Genomic DNA, 25,840 nt, shown 5'->3' on the forward strand with positions numbered 1-25,840 from the left:
CACTACAGACCTCATAATCAGAAACCTTTCAGTTGATGAACACTGAGGTTACTAATAGAATTTTTACTAATGGACCTCGTTTGAACAGCTGGTTGACTAAATGCAAGAACAAAAGTAGAATGCAAGTCTGCACAGACATCAGGCTGCACTCAGTGTCCTGTGTGAAGGGAGGAAGACTGTTAAATTGAACTTTGAACGATTAGAACTGCCGGACCCTAAACCAAGCTGAATTTCCTTACGTGTTTAATCTCAATTTCTAGCTGAAAGCACACCACACCCTCGGACCTTCAGGACACACCTCCCACTGTGAGCTCCATTTATAACCACTTATCAGCCAGCATCTGCGTGTCCCAATTTTGCAAGAGGCAATGTTATTTCTTCTCCAAGTTTATTAACACCGCACCTCCACACAGCTTGAGAAAACAGGGCAGAAAATGACCAGAAAATCTCTAGGGATATTTTTACCTTGATTCTGTTCCTTGCCTCAGTAAATCTCCTCTCAACAATGGTGTAGCTTACCCAAAAATGTGTGATGACATGAAAGAGAGCTCAGAGGGAGGCAAGGCATTTATAATTTAGTGTAGGTGATTTTTCTTTTTTTTTTGAACAGCCAAAAAGAAAATAGAGAAATTCATCCCTGGACCCCCGACCTGTTATAAGGTATCATCTGAATTCCACTCTGCTGATAATTCTTATTATGGAAAATGGTTATGGTTCCTGCTTTGTGAGAGTTTACTGTAAGCCAGGGATTGATTTCACGGATTACATTGGTGTGGTCAGATCAGAAACTGGAGCAAAATAAGGGAGACTCCATCTCATTGTCATAGAATTATCATGGAACTTAATTCTCAGAGTATCTGGGGACACAAAGGGTACCTGGCCAAAGTCCAGTTGGCAAAGAGGCCCAGGAACTTTCTGATAGTCTTCAGACTTGGTGGTGGGAGAAAGGACTCAGGAAGGTAGACAGAGGAAGGAGGGCCCCTGGGTGCTGGGAGAAATTACCAGGCAAGGAGGACTTCAGGAAGTGGTTCCAGCTGCCAAAGGGATCAGTGATGCTACGCCAGTCACAGACACAGCCATGGCCACTGTCTCCTGCTGTGTCTTGGGAAGTACAAGACAATTTTCCCAGCATTCACAAGGAACCTCCTGACCCTGCACCACTGGGGCCCCCCTGAGAGCTGAACAGGAAGGGAGAGTGGCCTGTGCACTGACCAACAAAGGTGGTCACCAGACAAGGCAGAGCTCCAAGGAGGTGGCCAGTGGTACAGGTAGGGACAAGGAGCAAGAGGGACAGCAGAGACAGGAGGGTGAAGCCAACCTTGCTGGCCCTCGGTTTCACCGAGGTTAAATGCCATCTGGAACCCATGAGTTGGTGAGCTCTAAGGCACTGGGATGTGATGTGTGTCTCTGGAAATGCTGGGAAATTGGGGAAGGGACCCACACATAAAAGGCTTCCATTCACCTCCGAGTGGGAAACAGGACTGGGAGGCATGGTCTTTCCCTCAAATGGGGCTGTCTGGTTTGTTTCCACAAACTGGTTATTCCAGAACTCAGCTGTGCAGCTATTTAGACATGGATATATATGATTACGTGTGTGTCCAAGTACTCAAAAAGATCCCTGTAAAGTCACCTCTGTTTCACAGGACACAGCCTCCGGAGGCCGCTTGTCCAAGCTCACACGGCCAGTGACACTGCAGCCAGAATTGAATGCAGGTGTTTCATCCCAAAAGTTCATATTGCATGAAAGCTACACTGATTACCACTGAAAGAAATTTCCAATAAATACAAAAGATGATAGATCCTGGGGATCCAGCAATTGTCAATAAGGCTGTCTTGGTTCTTCTGCCCCCTCCCACGTTACACCTGCCCCTGCTCCTGTGTAAAGCAAACCCCAGATGCCCAACACCTCACCCATTCGCAGTTCTATGAATCTCTAAATGATAACCACTGGGAATTCTCTATTTCCTTTTTTCCTGACTAGACTAAAACATCCCCAAGAAACTAATTCACTGCCCACAAAATAGCTCTGTTCTCCTCAGGAGTATCCCAAACTAGACTCCAAATTACTTTTCTATGAGATTTTTTTTGAGACATCAATCTTATTAGACTCCTTTACCCAAAGACCCCATTATAAATACTTTCAGTTTTACTCTACATCGTGCCCTATGAAAAAGATGCTAGAACATCGCTTCCTGTGGCAATATGAAGAAAAAACAGAAGATAAATTTGGAGTCTTTAGGACACAAAGAAAGGAGTCAGCAACAGGTTGAGTTCTCACAGTGATTGCAAAACAAGCAGGCATCTGGCAGCTGTGAAGGAGAAGCTGAGTCCATCAGATTGGAGCCAGGTGCCAGGTGCTCATCACCTCAGAAAATGAAAAACTACCATGCAGCCAGAATCTTGGTGGGAAGAAAGCAAGTACAAGGAGTTACGTGGGTCTCAAAGAAAGGAGTGAAATAGGCCAGTGTGGTGACTCAAGCCTGTAATCCCAGCTACAGAAATTGAGAGGATTGTGGTTTGAGAACAGCCCAAGCAGAGAGTTCAGGAGGCCCCATCTCAACAAAAGAAGCCAGGCATGGTGGTGCCCGTCTGTCATTCCAGCTACTTGGGAAGTGTAAACAGGAGAATCACAGTCCAGGCCAGCTTGAGCAAAGTGTGAGATTCTGTCTCAAAAAAAAACAAACCAAAAAGGGCTGGGGTGTGACTCAAGTGGTACAGAGCTTACCTAGCAAGCATGAGGCCCAAGTGCAAACCCCTATTCTTCCCCCCCACCCCCCCGCCCCTCCGCCAGAAAAAGGGAGTAAAATAGTTCAGAAATAAGTGTGCCAAGGTCTGAAATCATGACTTTCCAGACTCGCACAGAAGATGACCCAGGGAAAAACCTGGTCTCCCAACCTCTAATCTATGATGACTCACGTCAAGAACTGGGGTGCCTGACAACTTCATGCTGTCACAGAAGGCTTTGTGAGGTTGGCCTTGACGGTCAAGTGGAATTTTGACAGATGGAGAGGCATATAGTGTTCCTGGCAGAGGAAACACCCCAAACAGGTTTGTGTGATTTATTCTGACAACACCTGGTTTGGCTCCTTATTGGAACAATCACAAGACAATGATGAGGAAATAAAGGTAGAAAGGTAAGTGTGAGCAGGCCAAAGGGGGACGTGACTACAAGGTCAAGTTGTCTGTAGAAGGCTGAGAAGCCTGACAGAAAGTCATAGTATAGAGCCAAGGAGTTAAGAAAACCCACCACCGTGGGCTGTGCTGGGATGAACACAGGTCATGGCTTTGGTCATTTTACCTTATGTTGATTCTGATTTCCTGTGCGTACTATTAATAAGAAGTCTTCACAACTAGAGCTTGCTACTTGCTTAGAGGCAGGGTGGGGGATGGGGGAGGTAGGCCTGTTCAGGGCCAGGGTGAGGAGGAAGAGGTTCGGCAACAGCTGTGGACAGTCTTCTGTGGAACAGAACCCTAGGACAAGAATGTGGAGACCTGGCAGCTGCAGCCACAAGTCCTGAGAATAAGAAGTGACACAGAGGCAGGTGACAAACTCAGGGAACTTGTACACCCCCCCAGGAGCATCCCACAGAGAACCTGTACCCCCTCAGGAGCATAACACAGGGAACATATATACCCCCACGCCCAGGAGTGTCCCACAGGGAACCTGTATGCCCCTCCCCAGGGAACCTGTACACTCCCCCCTCAGGAATACCCCACAGGAATTTCGATGCAGCCCTGGGAGCTCCATTTTCTGAATAGCATCAAGACTGCGAGCAAAACGACTCCATCATTCATCGCAGACAGAGGACAAGAGCTCCTGTTAGATACATAAGCAGCAGATACGATAGCCAAAACATTCCAGCTCAAGGTAACTACGTGTCATCATTGTGACTGACCTCAACTCGGTGCACTGCGAGGGGTTGTGCAAAGGGCATGGCTTTGAAACTAGCTGCACCTGAATTTGAAACTTACTACTTGAGTGACCTTGGGCAACGACTTGACGCCCTCAACTTCAGGGGCGATGTGAAGAGCAGACGGTGGCACCGGTGGAGTGCTCACAGGTTGGAGATGGTGGAGACGCCTTTCTACAGTGTGCCTGCCGCACACCAAGGCTGCTGCTTCCCCTTCTTGGGAAATCAGGGCCAGATAAAAGGGAAACTGTGCACTCGGCTGCTTCTGAGCTCAACTTCCTTCGTTAAAACGAAGGGGACTGCTAAGTAAGAGCAAAACAGCTTCGCTTCCTTTTTCTTTCTTTTAGCTACTCAGCAAGACAGGTACAATGAACAGGAAAAAATAATGTCAGAAACACACACATAAAAGGAAAATAAGAGTGATTCACGCAACTCAACAGCAAAAAGAAATAGAACCTGTTTTAAAACTGGGCAAATTATCTGAGGAAACATATTTCCAAAGAAGATATGCAAATTGTCAACACACACCTGCAGAGACCTCATTAATCACTAGGGAAATGCAAATCTAGACTCAGCGGGACTCCACTTTGCATTCATAAGAGAGCTAGAGTGAAAAAGATGGATGGTGGTGAAGAGGGCGTAGGAATTAGGCTCTTCCCCTGTGACTGGGGGCAGTCAAGGGGATCAGCTGATGGAAATCTGTCTCACAGTTCCCCAGAATGTTATGAAGTTATGTCTGATGCAGTAATTTTACTCATACATGCAAAAGAACAAAACTGTATACACTAAGGTTCATAGCAGCACTAGTCACATGACAAGAAGCAGAAACGACTCATAAACGGGAGAATGGATGAAGTGTGGGGTCCAGCCGTGCAAAGGAAGATTGCTCTCCACGTAAGTGAGTGAAGTGCTGACAGCATGTGGAAGACCTTATGCTAGCTGCGAGACGCCAGGCAGGAGGTCAGATATCCTTTTACCCGTTTGTAGGAGACGTCCTTCACGGGAAGATCTTTAGAGACAGTAGACAGCTGGTGGCCTAGGGCTCAGGGTGTAGGAGGAAAGGGGAGAGACTGCTAGTGGGCACAGGTTTTTTGAGGAGTAAAGTATGATCAAAATGTTCTCAAATTGATTATGGTGATAGTTGTATAATTCCCTGTGAATATGTTTTTAAAAACATCTAACTGAACAGCTTAGAGTAATGAATTGCTTGGTGCGTAAGAATTTTATCCTGATAAACATATGAAAAAGAATAGTAAGTGGCTAGATCTGGAGACAGAGCTGTCTCCTCCCTCTGGCAGAGATCACAGTGCGTGCCCAGGCAGCAGCCTAGGAAAGGCACTCATACGGCAGTGACCTAAGTGACCTCCCCATGTCACCTAGCACAATGCTATGCTCACGTTTCTTAGAGAAGTGGCATTACTAGCTGTCTTTGGCAATGGGGTGTGGCCTTGCGCTGTGGTCTGTGACAAAGGGCAGCCCCTCAAAGTTCATCTATTCTCAGCTTCAGTTCCTGAGACTTCGTGCAGTCATTGGTGAATTTAAGTCCCCAAACAGCCTGCTGCTCAAACACCAAGCTTAGCACGCTTTGCCCAACTCTCCCTTTGCTCATACAACTCGGAATTCCACAACAGGAGGAGTAAAAACCCCCAAGACTCAGTTTAGTCTCCTGACCTCAAAGGTAGAAATTTCTTCTGTATCTGAGCTCTGGGGTGTCAGGCTCATATTTGCCGTGAGAGAATCCGCAATACTTTTTTAGAAAGGAAAGGACAGGAAAACAGAGCATCACAGAAGAGAAGCAGGAGACGGTAATAACGAAGGAATGCAAACTTCCAGACTCACTTCCATATCGAGGTCATCATTCATCTTGATGCCACCTGAAAAACCAGATTCTGGGACAGGGCCTCCTGCAGGGCCTGGGCTCCTGGCAGGAGAAAACAGTCACTTACTATAGGTACAAAACTGAATTTTAGCATGTACCAAACTCCCCACCCCCAGTCTATCAAATTTCTGACTTAAGTTCATGGTTTAAAAAGACTTGATAAAACAGGGCTCCCCTCTCCATAGGGAGAGGTCACTGACAGCAGAACAGCAAGCCAAGAATGAAATGAATGAAAATGAAGCATTTGCAATTCAAAGTCTTGCTTCCTTACCCTCAGTACAGAACGGAAATGTCACTGGGTACTAGTCCTCACACATACCCCTGACACTTGAGTTTTTCCTAAGATCAGTCTGCATACTTAAACAGAGTAAGTGCACAGGAGAGTCAGAGGGTAATGGGTGTGGGGACAGGGCAGGCTCCCCAGGGCTTCTTACCCTTGGTGTGAAAGGGACAGAAATATGACAAAACTCATGACCCAACCATGGGCCCAGAGCTGTTCCTAAAAGCCAGGAAGTATCATAGGCATCTAATTTGCCTTTTGAACTTTTAGAATAGATGTGAAATTCAAAATCAATGTCTTTAGTTTAAAATTGTAAATCTTCAGAAAGTTAGAGTTGGCCCACAGTAAAGGTGTTCTGACATCAGGCTATGAAAACCTGATTAAAAGGCAGGCCTTGGAAGCTAGCTACCCTGGAGGCTAGTCAGCCTCCCGCACTCTTCCAACTCACTTGCGTGGTTTTGTCACAGCCAAAGCACGGTCCTTTATTTCTCCATATCTGGGCCTTTCACACAGGTGTGGATTAGGTTCGCCCTGCATGAGGAAGACACCGAGCTTAGTCTTGGATTTGCCATGGGGCTGTCCACATACAAAACATCTGCAGTAGAACACAAAGAAATAAAACAGAGATTGACTTCTGGCTCAGACTATACCACAGATATATCATTCCCTATGGGAGACACTAATCGGACCATTTCTGAAAAAACAAAAGACGATCAGATTCTATCAACATTTTAACATGGGATCCCCTTCAGTTCCACGTGGGGAGTGGAAATATCAAATTTCCCAACTGACAAATGGATTAAGAAAATGTGGTATTTATACACAGTGGAATTTCATTCAGCCACAAAGAAGAATGAACTTTTGTTGTTTGCAGGTAAATGGATGGAACTGGAGAACATCATCTTAAATGAAGTTAGCCAGGCTCAGAAAACCAAAGGCCACATTTCTCTCATATGTGGAATATAGACCTAATACAAATACAGCAATATTATGAAAAACAGCTCATGCCAAGGGGAGATCACATATGAGAGAGGGAAGGTAAAAGAAGGAAGCTAAAAAGGTGAATATGGTTGATGTATACTTTTTATACAAGAATGAATATAGAATTTTTAAACCTGTTGAAGTCACTAGAAGAAGGGGACTGAGGCAGAAAGGAGAAAAATAGAGGGGATGAACCAATTTGGGTTATAATACATCTGTACATGGAAATGTCACAAGGAGATACCCTGTATAGCTATCTTAAGAAAACAAAAATGTCTTTTTTACAAAAACAGAGAATGGAAAAGTAAAACAGTTCCTGTCTAGGGGTTGGTACCAGTGGGAAGGAGGAGGACATAAGGAAAGGGTGTAGGAGGGTGAATATGGTGGAATATTATGTACTCATGTATGAAAATGGGAAAATGAGACCCGTTGAAATTATTCTGGGTATGTAGGGGAGGAGGGATAAAGGAGAATGATGGAGGGGTGAATTCAACTATGATATATTGTAAGAACTTTTGTAAATGTCACAACGTACTCCCAGTACAACAATAATAGGATAATAAAAAGTTTTTAAAAGTTTGTGGTGGACAGAAACCCTTTTCCCATTGAACATCTGGATGGCCAACATCTATAGCCAGCAGGCAAAGTCCAGCCACTGCCTGTTCTGTAAATAAAGTTTTATTGGCACACAGTCATGCCCACTCATCGGCTACTCGAATGTTCCAATAGGAAGTTGAATGGTTGCCATAGAAACCATGTGGCCCAAAGAGCCTAAAACTGATCATCTGGACGTTTCCAGGACAACTCTGTAGAGTCCTGAAGAGAAAAAGTGTTGGACACCATGATTAGAACCCCTCAGAAAGCAGTGCTGGAGGTAGGTTGGGACGATGAACTGTTCCTCCTGGGAAACCATGTTGTTACTTGTGTTTCTGAGAACAGGAACTAGCAGAGCTTCATGGAAAAACATACACTTTGGAGTCGACCACAATTTCCAGTTCAAATCCTGGCTCTGGCACATAGTGATTAGGGGTAAATACTTTTACCATTCTGAGCCTCAGTCTACTTATACAAAAAGTGATACATGACTTTGGGCAAATTACTGTCTCAATGTTCATCTGTCTTCTCAACTTTAAAATGCGAATTATGGGGACTGAGGGTGGGACTCAGTGGCAGAGTGTTGCCTAAGGTGTACAAGGCCCTGAGTTCATCCCCAGCACTGCATAAATGAATAAAAGAACGGGAGGTATGTCATTGCCTCTTAGGAAGGAAGTGAGAGTTAAATGAGTTGATAGAGCCCAGAACAAGCAGGGGGTGAGCATCCTTAGGTGCTGATGGTGGTGGTGACCTCTGAGCCCTAATCTCTTTTCTGACATACAGAACATTCCATCAGTAGTGGTCCTAGTTTCTCCTCTTGAAAATTATACACAAACCACTTCCTTTCCCTGCATTCTTTCTTGAATTTATCTTTAAAAGTTATTTTATTAGCATATCATGCTTGTACAGGGGATACACTGTGACATTTATGAATGTGCTTACAATATCTTAGTTAGTTCTACCCCTCCATCATTCTCCCTCTTCCCCCTTCTTAGAACAATTTCAACAGATTTCAGTCTTCTATTTTCATGGATGGATATAAAATACATCCACCATATTCACCTCATTCCCCCTTTCTTTGTGCTCTTCCCCATCCCACTGCTTCCCATCTCCGGAAAAGACCTGCTTAAATTCACCCTCACAGCATCCATTTCTTTCATCATTTCAGGGCCAGCATCAACATTTGCTCTTAACTACACCCAGGCAGCTCAGCGCTGTGAGGACTTAAACACCCTCACACCTGGCTCTCCCTCCTGCCTGGAGTCTGTACCTGTCACAGTGTGACCCAGGTCTGCTTTTCCTTTGGCAAATCTATCTTCTCTGGTGTCTTGATCTGGATTCTCTCACTTCCAAAATGAGATTCGACTCTTCTTCAAACACATGAGGCTTTTACGTTCTTTTTTAAAACTATATTTATCAGCATATATTTTATCAGCATGATAACTAAATTATTAAAACTATTATTAAACAATAAAACTATTATTAAAACCATTTTTATCAGCATGATTCAACAGATGTGTACAGTGCACTTTGCGCTAGGCCACACCTCTATTATCCCCCCAACCCCCTGCTTCTCCCACTTTTTCAAATGGTATTTGGTGGGTGTCATTTTACCTTCTTCAGAGATGTCTACATGCATGTATGGATATATGTACACAGATCTCTATCTACATATATATAGACATATAAAACACATTTTAATCCGACTCACCCCCTGACCCTCTCCTCTCCTCCTCCCCACTCTGAGTGATCCCCCTAAAAAAAAATTTGGCAGTACTGTGGTTTAAACTCAGGGCTTTGTGTTTGCAAGGCAGGTGCTCTACCAAGCCTCTACTCCTGACAGTTCCCATTTATACCATTATTAATCATTATTATTATTTTATTGTCACCATCACTATCATTTTAGGTCTAGGGTTCTCGTCTGAGTGATAACATGGGATATTGCCTTCTGAGCTTGGTGTTTCTCACTCAACATGGCCTCCAGTTCCATTTATCTTCCTGCAGAAGACATACTTTCATTCTTTATGGCTGAAACATTCTTACTTCTCTTTTTATTTTTGGTTTCACTTGCTCATGTCATCCCACCCATCAGAATTCTTCCTATAGGATTTTCACTTTTCCAAACCCATCTGTCTGTCTTTCAATTCTCCCTCTTCTGTGGAGTCTTCTCTGACTTCTGAGCCCAGGTCTCATTTTCCACTAGGCTGTGAGTCACTTTAGGACTCGCTCCTCACTTGGTACACCGTAAATGCTGGAGTATATACTGATTGAATGTGAACACCAATGTCCAAGTGTTCAGCACTTCTTCCTATGCAAATATATTTGTGATTATTTTCCATTGCAGAAGCCCCCCCTCCCAGCTATGTCTGAGCAGGTGTAGGAGGCTGTCTGACCCTGATCAGAGAGCAGAGGTGTACACAAGCATGTGTGTTTCAAGGTTAGGGTGTAGAATGAATTCTAGCTTCTTGACCACTATGTGGTTTGTGGCAGCACTGCTTCTGAATAGAAAACCAAGTATTAGCTGTCTAAAGAGATGTTACATATGTCATATTTTCTTCAACTTCAAAGGTACAAATATGTCCCGGGTCACAAAAGACCCTGGGAGAAAGGCCAGGAAGAAAATAAATGATATCAAGCAGAAAACCCCATGTTCTGATTATGAGGTATTAGAGAGCCAGGTGTGGTGATACATGCCTGACATCCCAGCTACCAGGGTGGAGGAAGGAGGACGTGGTTCAAGGGCAGCCCGTGCAAAAGTTAATGAGATGCCCTGTCTGAGAAGCAAACCGAAAGCAAAAGATCTGGGAGTGTGGCTCAAGTGGTAGAGCACCTGCCTAGTATCTGTGAGGCCTGAGTTCAAACCTGAGAACCACAAAAAAGAAAAAGAAAATAGAAATAGCATAGAAGTAAATGAGAATTCTTATTTTAAAACCGAGGTTCAACAATTTAACAAAGCACTCACATTACCAATTCCAAATAATTGACACTTTGATATAAACACAGGCCTTAAGGAAAGAGGTAAGAGTGAGGGGTAAGCCAGGTTACAGAATTTTTCATGTACCACCACCAAAGAGCATTAAGTATGGCCACTTCTTAGGCCAACCAGGATAGTGTGTGTGTGACAGAGAGAAATTTAAAAAAATAGGTATCCATTGCTTACCTATTAAACGGAAGCACTTTACCTTAGGTGTGAGGCAACTGATATATTCTAGACCTGGCTTTCTGTTTTGGCATAGTAGCTGGTTATAATTGCTACCTAAATAACTTCAATTTTTCTTGAAGAGGCTGTTGAATTTTCTCTGAAGAGGGCAGGGGATCTCAGTGAGAAAATTCCTCATCCAGAAAGCTCTGTCATGAGAACATAGTCGAGTGTGTCAAAAGGTAGAATGAGGACAGGGTCAAGGGCACAGAACAGACTTTAGAGGAATGTGATGCCACCCAAGGTGGGTTGTCTCTATTTTACTTTCACACACTTTTAATTATAAACCATTGTGGCATGTTCCTTATTCCTCCATCCACCAATGCGGTCTGAAGACCAGGAATGGGCTGAGTGACTTTGCCAAGGAAATCCTTAGACAAAGACCACAACAGCTTGTGGTGACAAAACTCAGAATAGTGAACATGACGTCTATGAAAAACTTAGAGTACTAAAGTTGTGGCCTTAATCCAAGAGTTGTATATGTATCTATCAGGTCACACTCTTATAGAAAGGTTGTTGGTGACCCCGAGCTGATCAACCTTCTTTAGGATGAAGATTTTTCCAGCTCGACTTTTTTAAAAGGGCATTTGCCTAGTTTAATATGCCATGTGAATTTTACCTCCACTTAGACAGGGGTGCCTGCCTTGTGTCCTGGAAAGACATCCATGCCCACCTCACCCTTCTCTTTCTCTTTCTGTCTCCTCCAGTGCCAACCTAACTACATCCTTCATTTATGAACCAAACAGGAGACTCGCCAAGGGAAAGAAATATGTTCTACTCTATCATGAGCATCATGAGGTTCCCAGACAGAAAGGTGTTGAAGTTTTAATTCAAAAATTCAAAAAAGTTCAAAAATAATTTCAAAAATTGAAGTTATTTAGGTAGCAATTATAACCAGCTACTATGCCAAAACAGAAAGCCAGGTCTAGAATATATCAGTTGCCTCACACCTAAGGTAAAGTGCTTCCGTTTAATAGGTAAGCAATGGATACCTATTTTTTTAAATTTCTGTCACACACACACTATCCTGGTTGGCCTAAGAAGTGGCCATACTGAATGCTGCAGGGCTCAAATATCACCAATGATTTTAAGTTGAAGACAGACACAGTGGCCGACCAAAGCAAATTCTGCAATGCCTCCTCCATGGATGGTGTGTCTATGGGGTCCCATGGATGCCAGCTCCCTTTAGGTCACTAAAACTTCCAGGGTATGACAGTGTGAAGTTCACAGGTGTTTTTCTTTCAATGGTTAAAACCACTCTATACCATAAATTAACATTGAAACCTTACACGCATCTTCCCCACAGTAAATGGGCCACAGCAGCAAGCCATGAAGCTGTCCTTCCATTAACTGCCTTTGAAGGGACCACATAATTGCTAAAGAGAACTTATAACCAGCTCAGTGGGACCATCCTGGACCCCTCTCCAGAGCTAACCTCAGTGCTTTGTAAACTTAATGGTTTTACATTTGCAGCCTGGAGGAGGGAGGTAGGGACTGACCTCTGAGAGTAGACGCTCCATTTAGGTCTTAGGGAAGAACAGATAAAATATTATCATCCTTGGGTATTATTTTTTTCTTGGTGGTCTGGGGTTTGAACTCAGAACCTTGTGCTTGCTAGGCAGGTGCTCTACCACTTGTGCCACTCTCTAGTCCTCTTTGGCATTTTAGCTGTTTTACAGGTCAGGTCTCAGGCTTTTGCTTAGGTTCAGCCTTATACTGTGATCCTCTTACCTATGCTTCCCAGGTAGCCGGGATTAAAAGCACGAACCACCAGGCCCAGACCACCCTTGAGTATTTAAAACTAACCTTCATAGATGCAAGTGAATTTTCTTCTAGAAGTAAGCCACAAAATTATTCAGTCTTAAAATAGGAAAACAGCATTTGGGGTCATAGCTAGTTTACAGTACTTGTTTTAGCACGTGCAAGGAAGAACCTGGGTTTAATCCTAGCACTGCGAAAACAGAACAAAACAAAACAAGACACCTTAGAAGTCCATCTGTCCATCTCCCCATACAAGAATCCTTTGAATTAGGCTCCTGGATTCCAGAATCCTCCAGGAGATGGGTGATGTCCAGAGGCTGAGGTGATGCCTGGTAGCTCACGCAGCACAGTGCAGTGTGCAGTTCCAGGAAGTTAAAAGTATTCCTCTTTCTAATAACTAAAAAGTACATGCCTAATATCTAAAATTGAAATATCTGATATCTGAAGTATGCTTTCCTGTAACTTTGAATCATCTCTTGAATAACAGAAATGGAAAAAGTGCCTTTTAGCTACTTACGTTACATAACAACATATGACTTATTTGACAACCTCCGCCTTAGAAATCGAGCCAAGACCCAGGAAATAACACAAAAATCTGGTGCTTATTTTATAACCAATAGTCTCTCTCCACTACCTGAAGAAACTCTCACCTGCAAAAATAATTCTAGCATATATGAACAGAGGTCCACAATTGAATTTTCAAAACTTTCCAGGAAGAAAGACTTTATAGGCTTCCATTATGTATGCTATTGCCTGTGTAAGAACTCTGTTTTATAAAGGTTTTTGGCAAAAATTGCTTATTTTTCTGCTAAACTTGACATAGTTTTAAGTATCTCCTCAGGCAGCAAGAGAACATTTTTAAAAGAATATTTTTAATCTGTTAAAGTAATTGTTTTCTCATTAATACTTAGAAGTTTTGCTTTTTTTTTTAAGTACTGAGGGTTGAACTCAGGGCCTCACACTTGCTAGGTAAGCCTCTGCTGCTTGAGTCTGCAGTCCACTTTGCATTGGCTATTTTTTGAGGTCAGCCTGCACCCCAATCCTCTTATTTGTACTTCTTGCAGTTCTGGGATGACAGGTGGGTACCACTGTGCCCAGCCATTGGTTGAGATGGGGTCTCACAAACTTTTGCCTAGTCTGGCTTCAGACCACGATTCTCCCAATCTCACCTCCCAAATAGCTAGGATTACAGGCTTGAGCCACCATGCCTGGTCATAGCTGGAAGGTCAGGCCTGTCCAAATTACAAACTCAGAATGCCCTCTCAAAGTCACCAACTAAGCCTGCGCTTCAGAAGGAATGATGAGTCACGATGACTGTCTGAACATCCATCTGTTTTCCCCCAGGAGTTGGTTTAGACACAGTCCATGCCAGGCATTCAGAATGACGCCTCACTTCAGCAGGTGTTCTGTGCCATGAGAGTCAGCAATTTCCATGTTTTCCATAGGCAAAACCAGCTGGCTTGTGACCCTGATTTGCATTCGAGTTTTTGCATTCTTCAGTCCCTGTTTGGAGCTGAATGTGCAATGCCCCTGGGAGGGAGGTTCAGGCTTCACACAGAAGTAAGCCAAGGGCTACTTCCTGCTGCTGCCACCTGTGATAGGAGACGGGGGCCAGGTGTCTTGGACATTTTGCCTCTGCAGGCAGCAGACATGAAGCAACTTTTTAAGTGACGACATGATGAAGCTTTCAGACAAAGGCCCACAAATAAGGGGCTGTTGAAAACCAAAACCATAACGTCAGGAGAACTGCAGGGATGCCGTAACCGGAAGACTGATGTGTGGAGCATGGACCTTTGCCACACACCATGTGAGTAACTGAAAAAGCTCACCCTGTGTAAAACTAGCATTAAAAATATCAGAATTCATTAACAGACTAAGAGAAAATATTCCCATATATATGTTAAAGATGTATACATCTAGCTGGGTGTCAGTGGCTCAGGCCTGTAATCTGAGCTACTTGGGAGGTCGAGATCAGGAGGATGGCAGGTTGAGGCCAGCCCAGACAAATAGGTCTCAAGACTCCATCTCCAAAATCACCAGAGCAAAATAGACCAGAGGTGCGGCTGAAGTAGTGAGCACCTGCTTTGCAAGTGTGAAACCCTGAGTTCAAACCCCAATGTCATTTAAAAAACCCAGAAGATATATACCTCTAATAATAGACCTAATTTAAAAATAGGTTAAACACTTAGAGCTTTCACAAAGAAAATACACGATGCCCAATTAGCACCTGAGTAAATGCTCCAACGTTAGCCATCTAAAAGCTAAAACCCGTGAATCCTGCTAGTGTGGCTAAAATGAAAGTGGCTCACCCTCCACCTGCTGGAGCTGTGTAACTGGGACTCCTGACAGTGCCTGGAGAGGTTGATGCTGACCACCCAGAAAGCATCTGGTAGCTTTGCTTTGTAAACATCTATGACCAGATGAACAATTCCTTTCCTAGGGGTTTATTGTAGGTAAAATAGGAGCACTTGTCCACACACAGGTGTTCATAGCGGCTTGATCCATTCAACTGAAAATGGAAAATGCTTCTGATCTCCCATAGGAGCAAAGATAATCAAATTGTGGAACACTCATACAAAGAAACACAACTCAAAGAGACGACACTACTGGCAAACGTAACACAGATCCATGGCAAAAGCATTACGCTGAAGGGGAGAAGGCCAGAAGACAGACACACAGGAGCAGCACTAGGGCACAGAGCCAATTCTAGACTTCTAACCAGGCCCATGCTTGCTCCCAGGGTGGGGGTGAGGCACCAACTGGGAAGTGGCTCAAGGGAGCTTTCTGGAGGGAATTCTGTGCATTTATGTAGCAGAGTGAACAGTACACTTAAGCTCTGATCATTTTATGATACATTATACATGACTAAAAGACTTGAAAATTACAAGAACAAAATTAACACAAGCAGGAACGGGCTGTGGCTCAAGGGGTAGAACACCTGCCTACAAGCTTGAGGCCCTGAGTTCAAAACCCAGCACTGCCAAAAAACAAACAAACCAAAACCCCAGTTTATAAGGTCAACAAGATTAAGATTAAAAAAGCATTGAAAAGAACTTGCAACACTGCCACTAGAGAACTAACACACAAAACCATTTAACATCCGTCCCTGGGGAGACAGTGTGGGTCACCCACACGTGCGTGGGGCACTAGAAACGCACGGGTATTTGCACACCTGTGACAGAGTGGACGTGCTGGAGCTACTCAGAAAGGGTGCTGAGAGAGGCAGGTGGAGGCGAGCTCTTGGCAGTGGGGCTGAGATGGAGGACTTGTCCCTGTCCCTCCAGCCCTGTGACAGCTCTGCAAGACTGGGGCTTCTCTGGGGACAAACCACCAGGCACAGACACATATTTGCAAGTCTCTCTGCAGTGGGACTGAGGGCATTTTGCTTTGCTCTTGAAGGTGACAGCTCTGCTCCTTCCAACCCAGATCTTATCCCCTGTGACTGAGACAACAGAACTTCCCTGTTGTAGGACATGTCATCACTATGTCCCAATCACTAAAGAGGTGACGATGCCTGTGGTAGGAGTGGGCTCTAGCAGAACACTGACGCCCACTATGGCCCACACCAGCTGTGCTCTGCTCGTTAGGTCATCTGTAAGTCACACAACTGCACTCCATTCAAGAGGTGACTGAGGCACTGGACGCAAAGGGATTGGCCCAACTGTTCTCTTGTAGACTGTGAGTCAGAACACGGGTTGGTTGAACTTGGAATCCTATTCAGTTAAAGCATTACACTGTACTTTCTGGATTGTTTCATCTGTATCTGCAGTTTTCACTTGGAGAACTTGGACTTCTGTCCCACTGGGGCTGTTGAACAGCTGTGTTTGGCTTGGTCTTCTCCTTGGCCTGTGTCCAGCACCCCATCCTCAGGTGTCTCAAGCTGATTTCCTCCAGCACTGGCTGCTTGGGACAGTGGCTCTCACCCTACCTCTGTCCTCAGTCTCTCTCTTTTCTAACTTGGCAGTAGTGGGGTTTTCTGATTCAGGGCCTCATGTTGCTAGGCAGGTGCTCTACCACTTCAGTCACGCCAAGCTCTTTTTAGCTTTAATTATTTTTCAGATCGTGTCTTGTGTTTTTTGCCTGGTGCCATCCTCAAGCTTAACCTGCACAGCTGGGACGACAGACACAAGTCACCACGTCTGGCCTATTGATCGACATGGGGGCCTTTTTGGCAGGCTGGCTTTGAACCGCACTCCTTCTGAACTCCACCTTCTGAGTGGCTGGGATTATAGATATGTACCACTCTGATGGCCCCTTTGTCAAGGTCTTAAGGCTTCCCTCTCCCATGCCTCGTGTCCTTCATGCTGACAAAAGCCAACTGGAAGAGTTTTCAGTGAGATCCAGAGGAAAGCCTGGCATAACTGTGGAGTCCACGTGCATGTACTCCGTACCATGTGAGTCAATCCAGATTTCATGTTGGATAGAACAAGAGACGGTAAGGAGTAGAGGGGTGACACTTTGGATGAGGTCAATTATTGTACATTTCCTGTAGATCAGATGCACCCCAATATTTTATATGCATACCCTAGATCTAAGAACATCTTAGATCTCCCTTTCAAAGCAACCACCCATTGAGAGCCCAGTATTGCCTATGTTAACAAGATACATCTGCAAATGAAGAAGAAAGAAAACATGTGAGTTATCACTCACAAATTTAGCCATTGTAGCTGGGTATGGTGGCAGACGTCTGTAATCCCAGCACTTGGAAGTCAGAGTAGCAGAAGGATGGAGAGTTCAAGGCCAGCCTGCACTATGTAGCAAGACTGCATCTCAGAAAATGAAAACTAAAGGCTGAGGATATGATACAGTGCCTGCTTAGCAAGTACGAGGCTGAGTTCAAATCCCAGTACCAATAAGAAAAGGAATAAAAAGAAGTTTTGCATTGGGATGGTACATTTTATGGAGCGAGTGTGCACAGGAGCCCCTCCAGAAATAAGTCCATTCCCGAGGACTGCATGGGCAAGGTCTTCTACTGACATTGGGTTCAGGATTTTGAATCAAATGTCATAAGCAACTTCCTCGTGCTGGTCTGCAGACACGGAGTGCGGTGCCACTGGCCGGGGACATTTGGACAAACTGACAACACCCAGTTTGCTGAAGAAATTTCTCAGATGGATCAGGAAGTCCAAAAGCTCTTTGTCATTTATTAAAGCAGCCAGAGACCTTCAGAAGAGTTTGGGGGAAATGAAATATTTGTTCTTTTCTGACTCAGAATTCAAATGTCTGACTCAGAACAGAAGTAGCATGGAGGGGGCAGCAGTAGTGACACATTGTTTATGGACGTGTTTGTGTGACACCTGGCCTAGCTTGTGGCTGGCCCAGGCTGTCTGGAATATCTGCTCCACAGAACATCACAAAAAACTAGGTGAAATCTTGATGCCTGTGCCTCACTGAGGTAGGAAAAGTCTCAAACAAGTAAAGGATTTCCTAAATCATGCAACTCTGGGTAGCTCAGAACAGAAGCAAGTGTCACCCTGTGTCATCCAGGCAGAAAAAAAATCCATGCATTCCACCCATGGTAGTTTTTAAGTGTCACTTGTAATAATAGTTGAAGCAATTATTCCCCAAAGATAAAGAGGAAAGATGAAAGCAAGTGTGTTCACCTTGGGATAAGTCACAGAAGTTGACATTCCCATGAAGATGTGACAAGGGACCATGGAGGGAAGAGAGACAAATTCTTAGCAGCTTATAAAACTATGGGGTATAATTCTGATTTAATCAAAAGATTGATACAACTGACATAAGATTAGTCCCCCGAGTTGTGTCTAAAGCAGACATGTGTAAAACCAAACTCAGAACTTGGTTTATCATTCGTGTCTCAACATAAACGGTTTTAATCACAAGGGAAGCGCCTTCAATGTCCTCAGAAATAAAAAAATAAGACATAGAGTCTGAGACCAAAAGCATGCATTGCCTTGCTGATGGAGAAAATCAAAATAAAACAGCACTTGGAAATATTGAAACCTGGCACATTTGTAAAAGTTAAAAAATAACAGCAACATGTTTAAAATTGGTATTTTAAAGCTAGACAGTTTCCTAAACTCTTAAGGCTGCTTCCACAGACAAGGTAGAAAGGTGCAGTGAATCTGAAACAAACCAGGCTGAGAATTTTCATCTCGCTTATATTTAGTTGTTTATCACTCAAACCAAACAGCTTTCTAGAAGCTACTTGACATTTCTCTTCTTATACATAGTCTTAACAAACTTTTATGCACTTAAGAGACAGAAAAATGATAAATAGTCCTATCAGAACATGTAAAATGTATGTGTAAGAGACAGGAAAAACTTAAAACACTTTTCACTCGTTTAACAGTGACACACACTGAATTCATAATTGTTCTGCCCAGTCCTGCACTTTAAAGAAAACAGAAGGGTGAGGACTTTCTTCCTTAAGGGGAGCAAAAATCAGCCAACAAAGTCACAGTAAGAGCTGTAGACCATCTCCAAGTTCAAATACCCCATATGCACAGGATTTTTCTCCTTGTCTCCTCTTGGAGATTTGAGGAGTTTAACATAGAAGACACAGCTGTGCAGCAGTGCAGCTTGGGACAAAGGGAAGGTTAAGGTCAACTCCATGACCGAGGATGGCAGGCTCTCTGGACGCCCATGACACTGTCTTCTCCAACCTGCCAGTGTCACACACTTAGAACTGCAGCAGGGCAGCTGTCACAGAGAGCAGGGACATCACGAGGGTCTGTACTTACTCTGCAGCCCTGTGGTCCCCAGCGCAGGCCCCTGGCAGGTGCTGGCCGACACTGAAGTCACTTCCTCTTACTCGGGTAGGAAAGGCTGGCTCGTCCACCCGCACAGTGGGTTGTGGGGTCCCCCCAGCACTTGGATCCACACGGTGAAAAGTGTGTTGAGCAGTGAGGCCAGGCAAACGAGCAAATGAACTCGCTGTCTGACTTATCAGGCCGGGAGACTGCCCACGTGTTGTCCTTCTCAGGGAAGTGATAAGGCCAACATTGACTTCTGCATTTCTGGGTGCTCAGGCCTCGGTGCCCAGCTCTTTCCACTAGAGCCACATCCTGATCGGCTGAGTCCTTGGTTCTGCAAAGTGGCCTCTTTCACAGCAAGCTGTTGACACCGCCTCCTAACGCCTCCTTGACTTCCTCTCCTGCTGCCAGTCACTGGGGACTGAACATCACGGTTCCTCTTTTCTTCTTGTTCCTCCTCCGTTTTGACTTCAGGGTGTTAAGGACATCTGAGGAGACTTCTCGAATGTGAGACAGCCATGGCCACCCCACCTGAGCCCCTGGGTCCTCCTGCCACCTGCTGGCTTCTTCCTGGGGGTCGCTTCCTCCTTGACAACATTTTCTCCTGCTTGCTTCGTGACTTCCAGTCGTGTCTGACTGGAGGTGGAGAAAAAAAAGAGCCCAGACCACAAGCTGTCAGTGACGTTTCAACTCCAAGTCACTCCGGGGAATTGTGATAAATTCAAAGTTCTATTTCCTTCCTCAGAGATCACAGAAAAAAGTGAAAGCGTTCACGTGCATATACATGCTCCAAAAATACAGACTTTTAAGCAAAGCCATGAAAAAGCTCATCTCACAGACGACCTGTGACTTCGTGTCCTATTTCACACTGGCCTATTCGCTTCCCCAGCAGCCACATTGACAGCATTACAGGACGGTCCTACAAGGAGGTCAGGTGTGATATTTACACATCATGACCAGCTTTTTACCAACAAAGATGGGGGGAGGGGTGGAAAGCAAAAAACTTTGTTCCAAGACCTTAACCTTTCTCCTCCAGGGCTGTCAATCACTGCACACTGGGCCACTGGGTGGGGGTGGGGACAATGGCTGCTGACTGGAGCCACAGGCTCAGGAGTCCCCCCCCAAATGCAGGAGAAGCTAACTGTGGGTATTCCTACCGTGGTCCTCTCTTTTCTGACGCCCTTCCCACCACTAATCTGAATACCATTGTGACTCATTCGTGTCTAGTATTAATCCCCAAATATACCCATCTTCTGTCTGATAGCCACCGAGAAGAATCTGCTGCGTACCAACAGATCTGTGACTATCTGGAAGCAAATGACTTCAACAAGGACCTTAACTCCAAAGGATCATCTACTTCGGGACTTTCAAAGTAGGGAGGAAGACATCGCAGGTTCTGGCCTAAGATGTAGTGACAATCCCTCTGTGCGCTGCACAAGTCCAGCTGGACCAGAGGCAAGAATGACCTCACAGCGTGATGCACCATTACAGGACACAAGCGAACAGAATCCTGGTCAACAATGATGACGATCGAAACTACCACAGGCGTTACACTGGGCGTTCTTCAATGGCCACATTCAGTGATACTTTTGTTTTCCTAACTGTAGCAGGAACACTTGTTATAAGACCTATATTCTTAATAAATGGCTTTGTGTCTGATACAGTATCGGTAGCTACAGGTTGCTGAGACTTATCTTGCATAACTGAAACTGTACCTCTATTGAACACCAGCTCTTCTCCCCACCCCCAGCCTCCAGCACCAACCACTTTCCACTTTCTGCCTCTGAGGCTGAACTGTTCTTAGTTTCCTCACACAAGTTCCTTCCGTGACTTTCACTTAGCAGTGCGTCCTCCAGGCTCTGCTATATTGGCATAAGTGGCAGAATCTTCTTCAAGGCTGAATAGTATTCCATGGAAGAGATATGCCACACTCTCTTTATCCACTCACCCCCTGACGTACATTTAGGTTTTTTTCATGCAAATCTCTCTCTGAGATGCTGAGTTCCATCTTTGTGGGTAAATATCCAGAAGTGAGATTGCTGGTCATATGGTAGGTCTATTTTCTATATTTTGCTACTTTTTTATACTGTCTGCACCATTTTACATTCTCACCAACAGTGTATAAGGGTTGCAATCTATGTTGCCAGCATCATTTATATTTTTTGTAATAGTCATCCTAAAGTTGTGATGTGATATATAATTATGGTTTCAATGTGCACTTCCTGGATAACTAGCACCTTTTCCTGTGCCTGTTGGCCCATTTGTATGTCCTTTTTGGAGAAATGTCTACCCAAGTCCGTCGCTCACTTTAAAATCAGGTTGTTTTGTTTTTGCTTTATAGATGTTAAAGTTCCATATTAATTTATATGTATATTTATATACATTGGTGGCAAAGGACTTGAACTCATGGCCTGGTGCTTGCTAGGTACTGTACCACTGGAGCCACGCCTCCAGTCCTTTTCACTTTAGTCATTTTTCAGGTAGGGTCTTGAGTGTTTGCCCTGACCATCCTGGACAGGTCTTCCTATCTACACCTCAAGGTGGTACATACCGCCATGCCCACCCAGTTTGTTGTTGTTGAGATGGGAAAAAAAGATATAACCTTTTCCCTCTGGCTGGCCTTGAACTGGAATCTTCCCCCATCACTGCCTCCTGAGTAGCTAGGACTGGACAATAAGCATAAGCCACTGAACACAGCTCCATCCTTATGTATTTTTGATGTTAACCTCTTGTTTGGATGTGTAGTTTGCCAGTATTTTCATTCTATAAGTCATCTCCTCTCCCCATCAATCATTTCCTTTATGTGCAGAAGAGTTTCAGTCTGACGCAATCCCCTATGGCTATTTTTGCTCTTGGAGTCCTATCTAAGGTCAGTGTTATGAAGCTGTCCTCCAGGCGTCCTCTAGAAGTTTCACAGGCACAGGTCTTATGTGCAAGGTGATTGTGTGTATGGCATAAGAAGCCATCGTAAGGCCCAGTTTCATTCCTTTGCATGTGACACCTGGTTCTCCCAGCACCATTTGTGGAAGAGACAGTCCTCTCCCTGCAGTGTGTTCCTTGCACTCACATCAAACATCATCAACCATACACGTGTGGGTTTACATCTAGATCCCTGTCCTGTTCTGTGCTCCCTTGTCTGTCACACACAAATACCATGCTGGCTTAGTCGCTGCAACCTTGTAGCATGTTTGAAATCAGGAAGGATAACATCTCCACTTTGTTCTTTCTCAGGATTGTCTTGACTATTTAGGGTTCTTTGTGGTTTCATACAAATTTTAGGATTTTTTTCTATTTGATGAAACATGTCATTGGAATTTTTGACAGGGATTGCACTGAACCCACGAAATGCTGTGTTTAGTGTGGACACGTTAACTATTACATCTTCCAAGCCATGATCACAGAAGTCTCCTCATTTATTTGGGTCTTTAATTTGTGTCGTCAGTGCTTTACCATTTCCAGAGTTGTTACAGGGGAGCAATATAACAGTTAAGCCGCTGTTCTTCAGGCTTTGAGTGACCTAGGAGGCTCCAAACTGTCCTCGCTATGGGCCAGGAAGTTGAGGTGTTTGTCCTTCCCTGTGAGCTACTGAAAGCTTTTTCTGCAGATACAATGCAATGCTATTCCCAAAGACAGGCCATTCAATTGTGTCTGTACAGCCCAGTGAGAAACTCTCCCACAGATTCTGCTGTAACATTGGACAACTCTAGCTTCTTTCAGAGTTAATGTCATTTATTTAGTGGCTAATAAATATTTTTAAAGATCTAGAATACATTCTTTAAAAAAAAAGAAGTCTTCCACCTGCTTAAATCTTTTTCATAGTACTATAAATGAGATAAATTCCCTTTCTGGATAGTTCGTTGTTGGCGTATAGAAACAAACCTTTCTTCGCAAGTTAAATTTGTATCCTGGAACCTTGCTGGATTCACTTGACAGGTTTTGGTGGAATCATTAGACTTTTCACTATGTAAGATCATGTTGTCTATAAACAGATCATTTTTATCCTTTTTCTGACCTGGAGAACTTCTATTTATCTTTCCTAAATGCTCTGAATAAAACTTTCAGTGTAATGCTGAATAGAAGTAATGAGGGAGGACATCCCTGCCTAAGATCATTCCAGGTTTTAGAAGAAAAGCTGGAAACTTGTCAGTTAAGATCTTATATGTGACTTTTATGATACTTTGTTTCCTTCAAGTCTTATGTTGAACTTTGACATGAAAGACTGCAGACTCGGTCAGATGCTTTTTCTGCCCCTGTAGAGGTAACTGTGATGCCCTTTCTTCATGAATGTGGAAGGGATAAATCCTACTTGGTAGGGGTGTGTGAGGTTTCTAACATGTGATGAATTTGGTTTGCTCATATTTTGTTGATGATTTTAAGTCTCTAGTCATTTAGGATATGGCTCTGGTGTTCTCTTTAGTGTCTTTGCCTGTTGGACACCAGGGCAATGCTGACTGCATGGAATGAGTTTGCCAGTGCTCCTTCCTCTTCATTTTCTAAGAAGAGTTTCAGGGACTGGCACTTTATCACCTTTAAATGTTTGGTGAAATCTCCCTCTGGGTTTTGCTTTATTGAGCTGTGTTTGATTACCAAGTCAACTATCTTACTAGCTGTAGGTTTATTTGGGTTTTCTCATCATGATTCAGCGTGGGTAAGTTGTATGTTTCTAGGAATTTCTCCATGTTCTTGTAGCTTACCTGACATGATTATATGAGTCTGTGTTTTCTTGTGCCCTCTGTGGTAACATCTCCACTTTCATTTCTAATTCTGAGTCTTTTCTCTTATTCTTATCTAGCTGAAGATTGCTTGGGCTTCTTTCTTTTCCAAGACCCAGTCCCTCATCTTATTGCCATTCCTATTTCTTGTCTGCTGTTTCATTTCTGCTCTTTCTTCTTTCTGCTAACTTACACTCAGTTGCTCTTTTTTCTTCACCAAGGTGTAAAGTCAGGCGCTTTGAGACCTCTCCTCTTTTGAGTGTGTTCATTGCAAACTTTCCCTTAGTGCTTTCTGTGCAGCCCACGGGTTTTCATTCGTCTCAAGATAGTGTCTAATTTCTCTTTCGATTTCTTCCTTAGCCCATTGGTTGCTCAAGACAATGTTGTTTAACTTCCACATGTGTGTGAGCATTCAGGTTTTCTGTCTGCTATAGATTTCCAGTTTCATGCCATTATGGTAGAAAAGAGCTATTTAGAGTGAGGGCAAACTTAAGTTTGTGGATTCTTGTTTTGTGGCCTGCCTTGTGGTCTAGCCTGGAGAACGTTCCGTGTCTGTGTGAGTTTTGAACATGTCTGTTGGGTCCATTTGATTTTTAGGATTGTCTGCCTGGATATTCTGTCTGTTATTGAAAGTGGAAGATGGAAAGTCTGCCATCTATTCTGTATCTCCCTTTAGTTCTGTAATGTTTGACTTATGTGTTTAGTTGCTCTGATGTTGGGTGCATAGATATTTATTATTGTTATATCTTTCTGGTGAATTGACCCTTTTGACATTGTATGACACCTTCTCTCTCATCATTGTTTTTGTGTGAATATCGATTTTGCCAGAGTGCTGTCAGCACTGCTGTCTTGACCACTGTTTGCTGGAATCTGTTTCCATCCCTGCACTTTCACCTGTGTGTGTCCCTAAATGTGAACTGGGTCTTTTATAGACAGCACACAGTTAGGGCTTGTTTTTAAATACTCTCAGCCTCTCTGTGTCTTTTGATTATAGGGTTTACATACATTTAAAGAAATTACCAATAGGAAAGGCTGAAGGTTATTACTGTTTGCTATTTGTTTTCTATGTGTCTTGTAAGACTTTGTCCCCATCTCTTCCCTGTCTTCTTCTGAATTTTGTAGATTTCTTTGTATTGAAATGCTTTCATTCCTTTCTCCTTTTGTGTATGGCTAATACAGGTGTTTTCTTTGTGGCCATAATGGGCCTCACATAGAACATCTTCTGGTTATGACACTATTTCAAGCTGGTAACAACATTGTCATACACACACACACACACATTACACACACACACACATTACACATTTCCTGCTCCCCACACTTTTTATTATTCATGTCACATTTACGTATTTCTAGATTGGGTGTTTTATAGTTACTTACAATACTTTTCTACCTTCTATATGGAAAGTGACTCACCCACGGCCATCAGATACTGAGCAGTTGTCCACTGTGTAAATTTGTGCTACCACACGCTTTTAGTGTCATTTTGTTTCAACTTGCAGAACTCCCTTCAGCATTCCTTATGAGGCAGTATGATGGTGATAAACTCTCAGCTTTTGTTTGTCTGGGAGTCTCTCTCCATTTCTGAAGGGCAGTTTTGCCCACCATGGTTTTCTTGTACTTTCAGTCCTTTGAACAAAACTTCCCACTCTTTTCCAGCCCACACAGTTTCTACTGAGAATTTGCAAACAGTGTTATAGGAGTGTCATGAGATGAGCTGGCTTCATCTTGCAGACTTCATTGTGTCTTCAGTTTTGATTACAATGAGTCTTGGTGTGGATTTCTTTGGGTTCATCTTATTTGGGGT

The 25,840-nt window shown here is 43.8% G+C and overlaps 1 protein-coding gene across 7 annotated transcripts in view; it reads right to left on the reverse strand.

Moving 5' to 3' along the window:
- The window catches only part of Irag2 (inositol 1,4,5-triphosphate receptor associated 2), an 81,907-nt gene that overhangs the window by 22,876 nt on the left and 33,191 nt on the right, over positions 1 to 25,840 (reverse strand). For 2 of the 7 annotated variants that reach the window (XM_020164709.2, XM_074075832.1), the window contains exons 1-3: positions 19,310 to 19,933; positions 6,519 to 6,665; positions 5,751 to 5,832 (exon numbers count right to left, since the gene is read on the reverse strand). In XM_020164709.2, coding sequence (XP_020020298.2) covers positions 5,751 to 5,832; positions 6,519 to 6,607 — 171 coding nt within the window. In that variant the 5' untranslated portion in view covers positions 6,608 to 6,665; positions 19,310 to 19,933. Of the gene's footprint in view, positions 1 to 3,972; positions 4,125 to 5,750; positions 5,833 to 6,518; positions 6,666 to 19,309; positions 19,934 to 25,840 lie in introns of those variants that run through there. The other 5 variants (XM_074075835.1, XM_074075837.1, XM_074075833.1 and 2 more) reach the window with 4 other exon arrangements.

The sequence above is a fragment of the Castor canadensis genome, chromosome 6, assembly GCF_047511655.1.
Source record: "Castor canadensis chromosome 6, mCasCan1.hap1v2, whole genome shotgun sequence".
Lineage (NCBI taxonomy): Eukaryota > Metazoa > Chordata > Mammalia > Rodentia > Castoridae > Castor > Castor canadensis.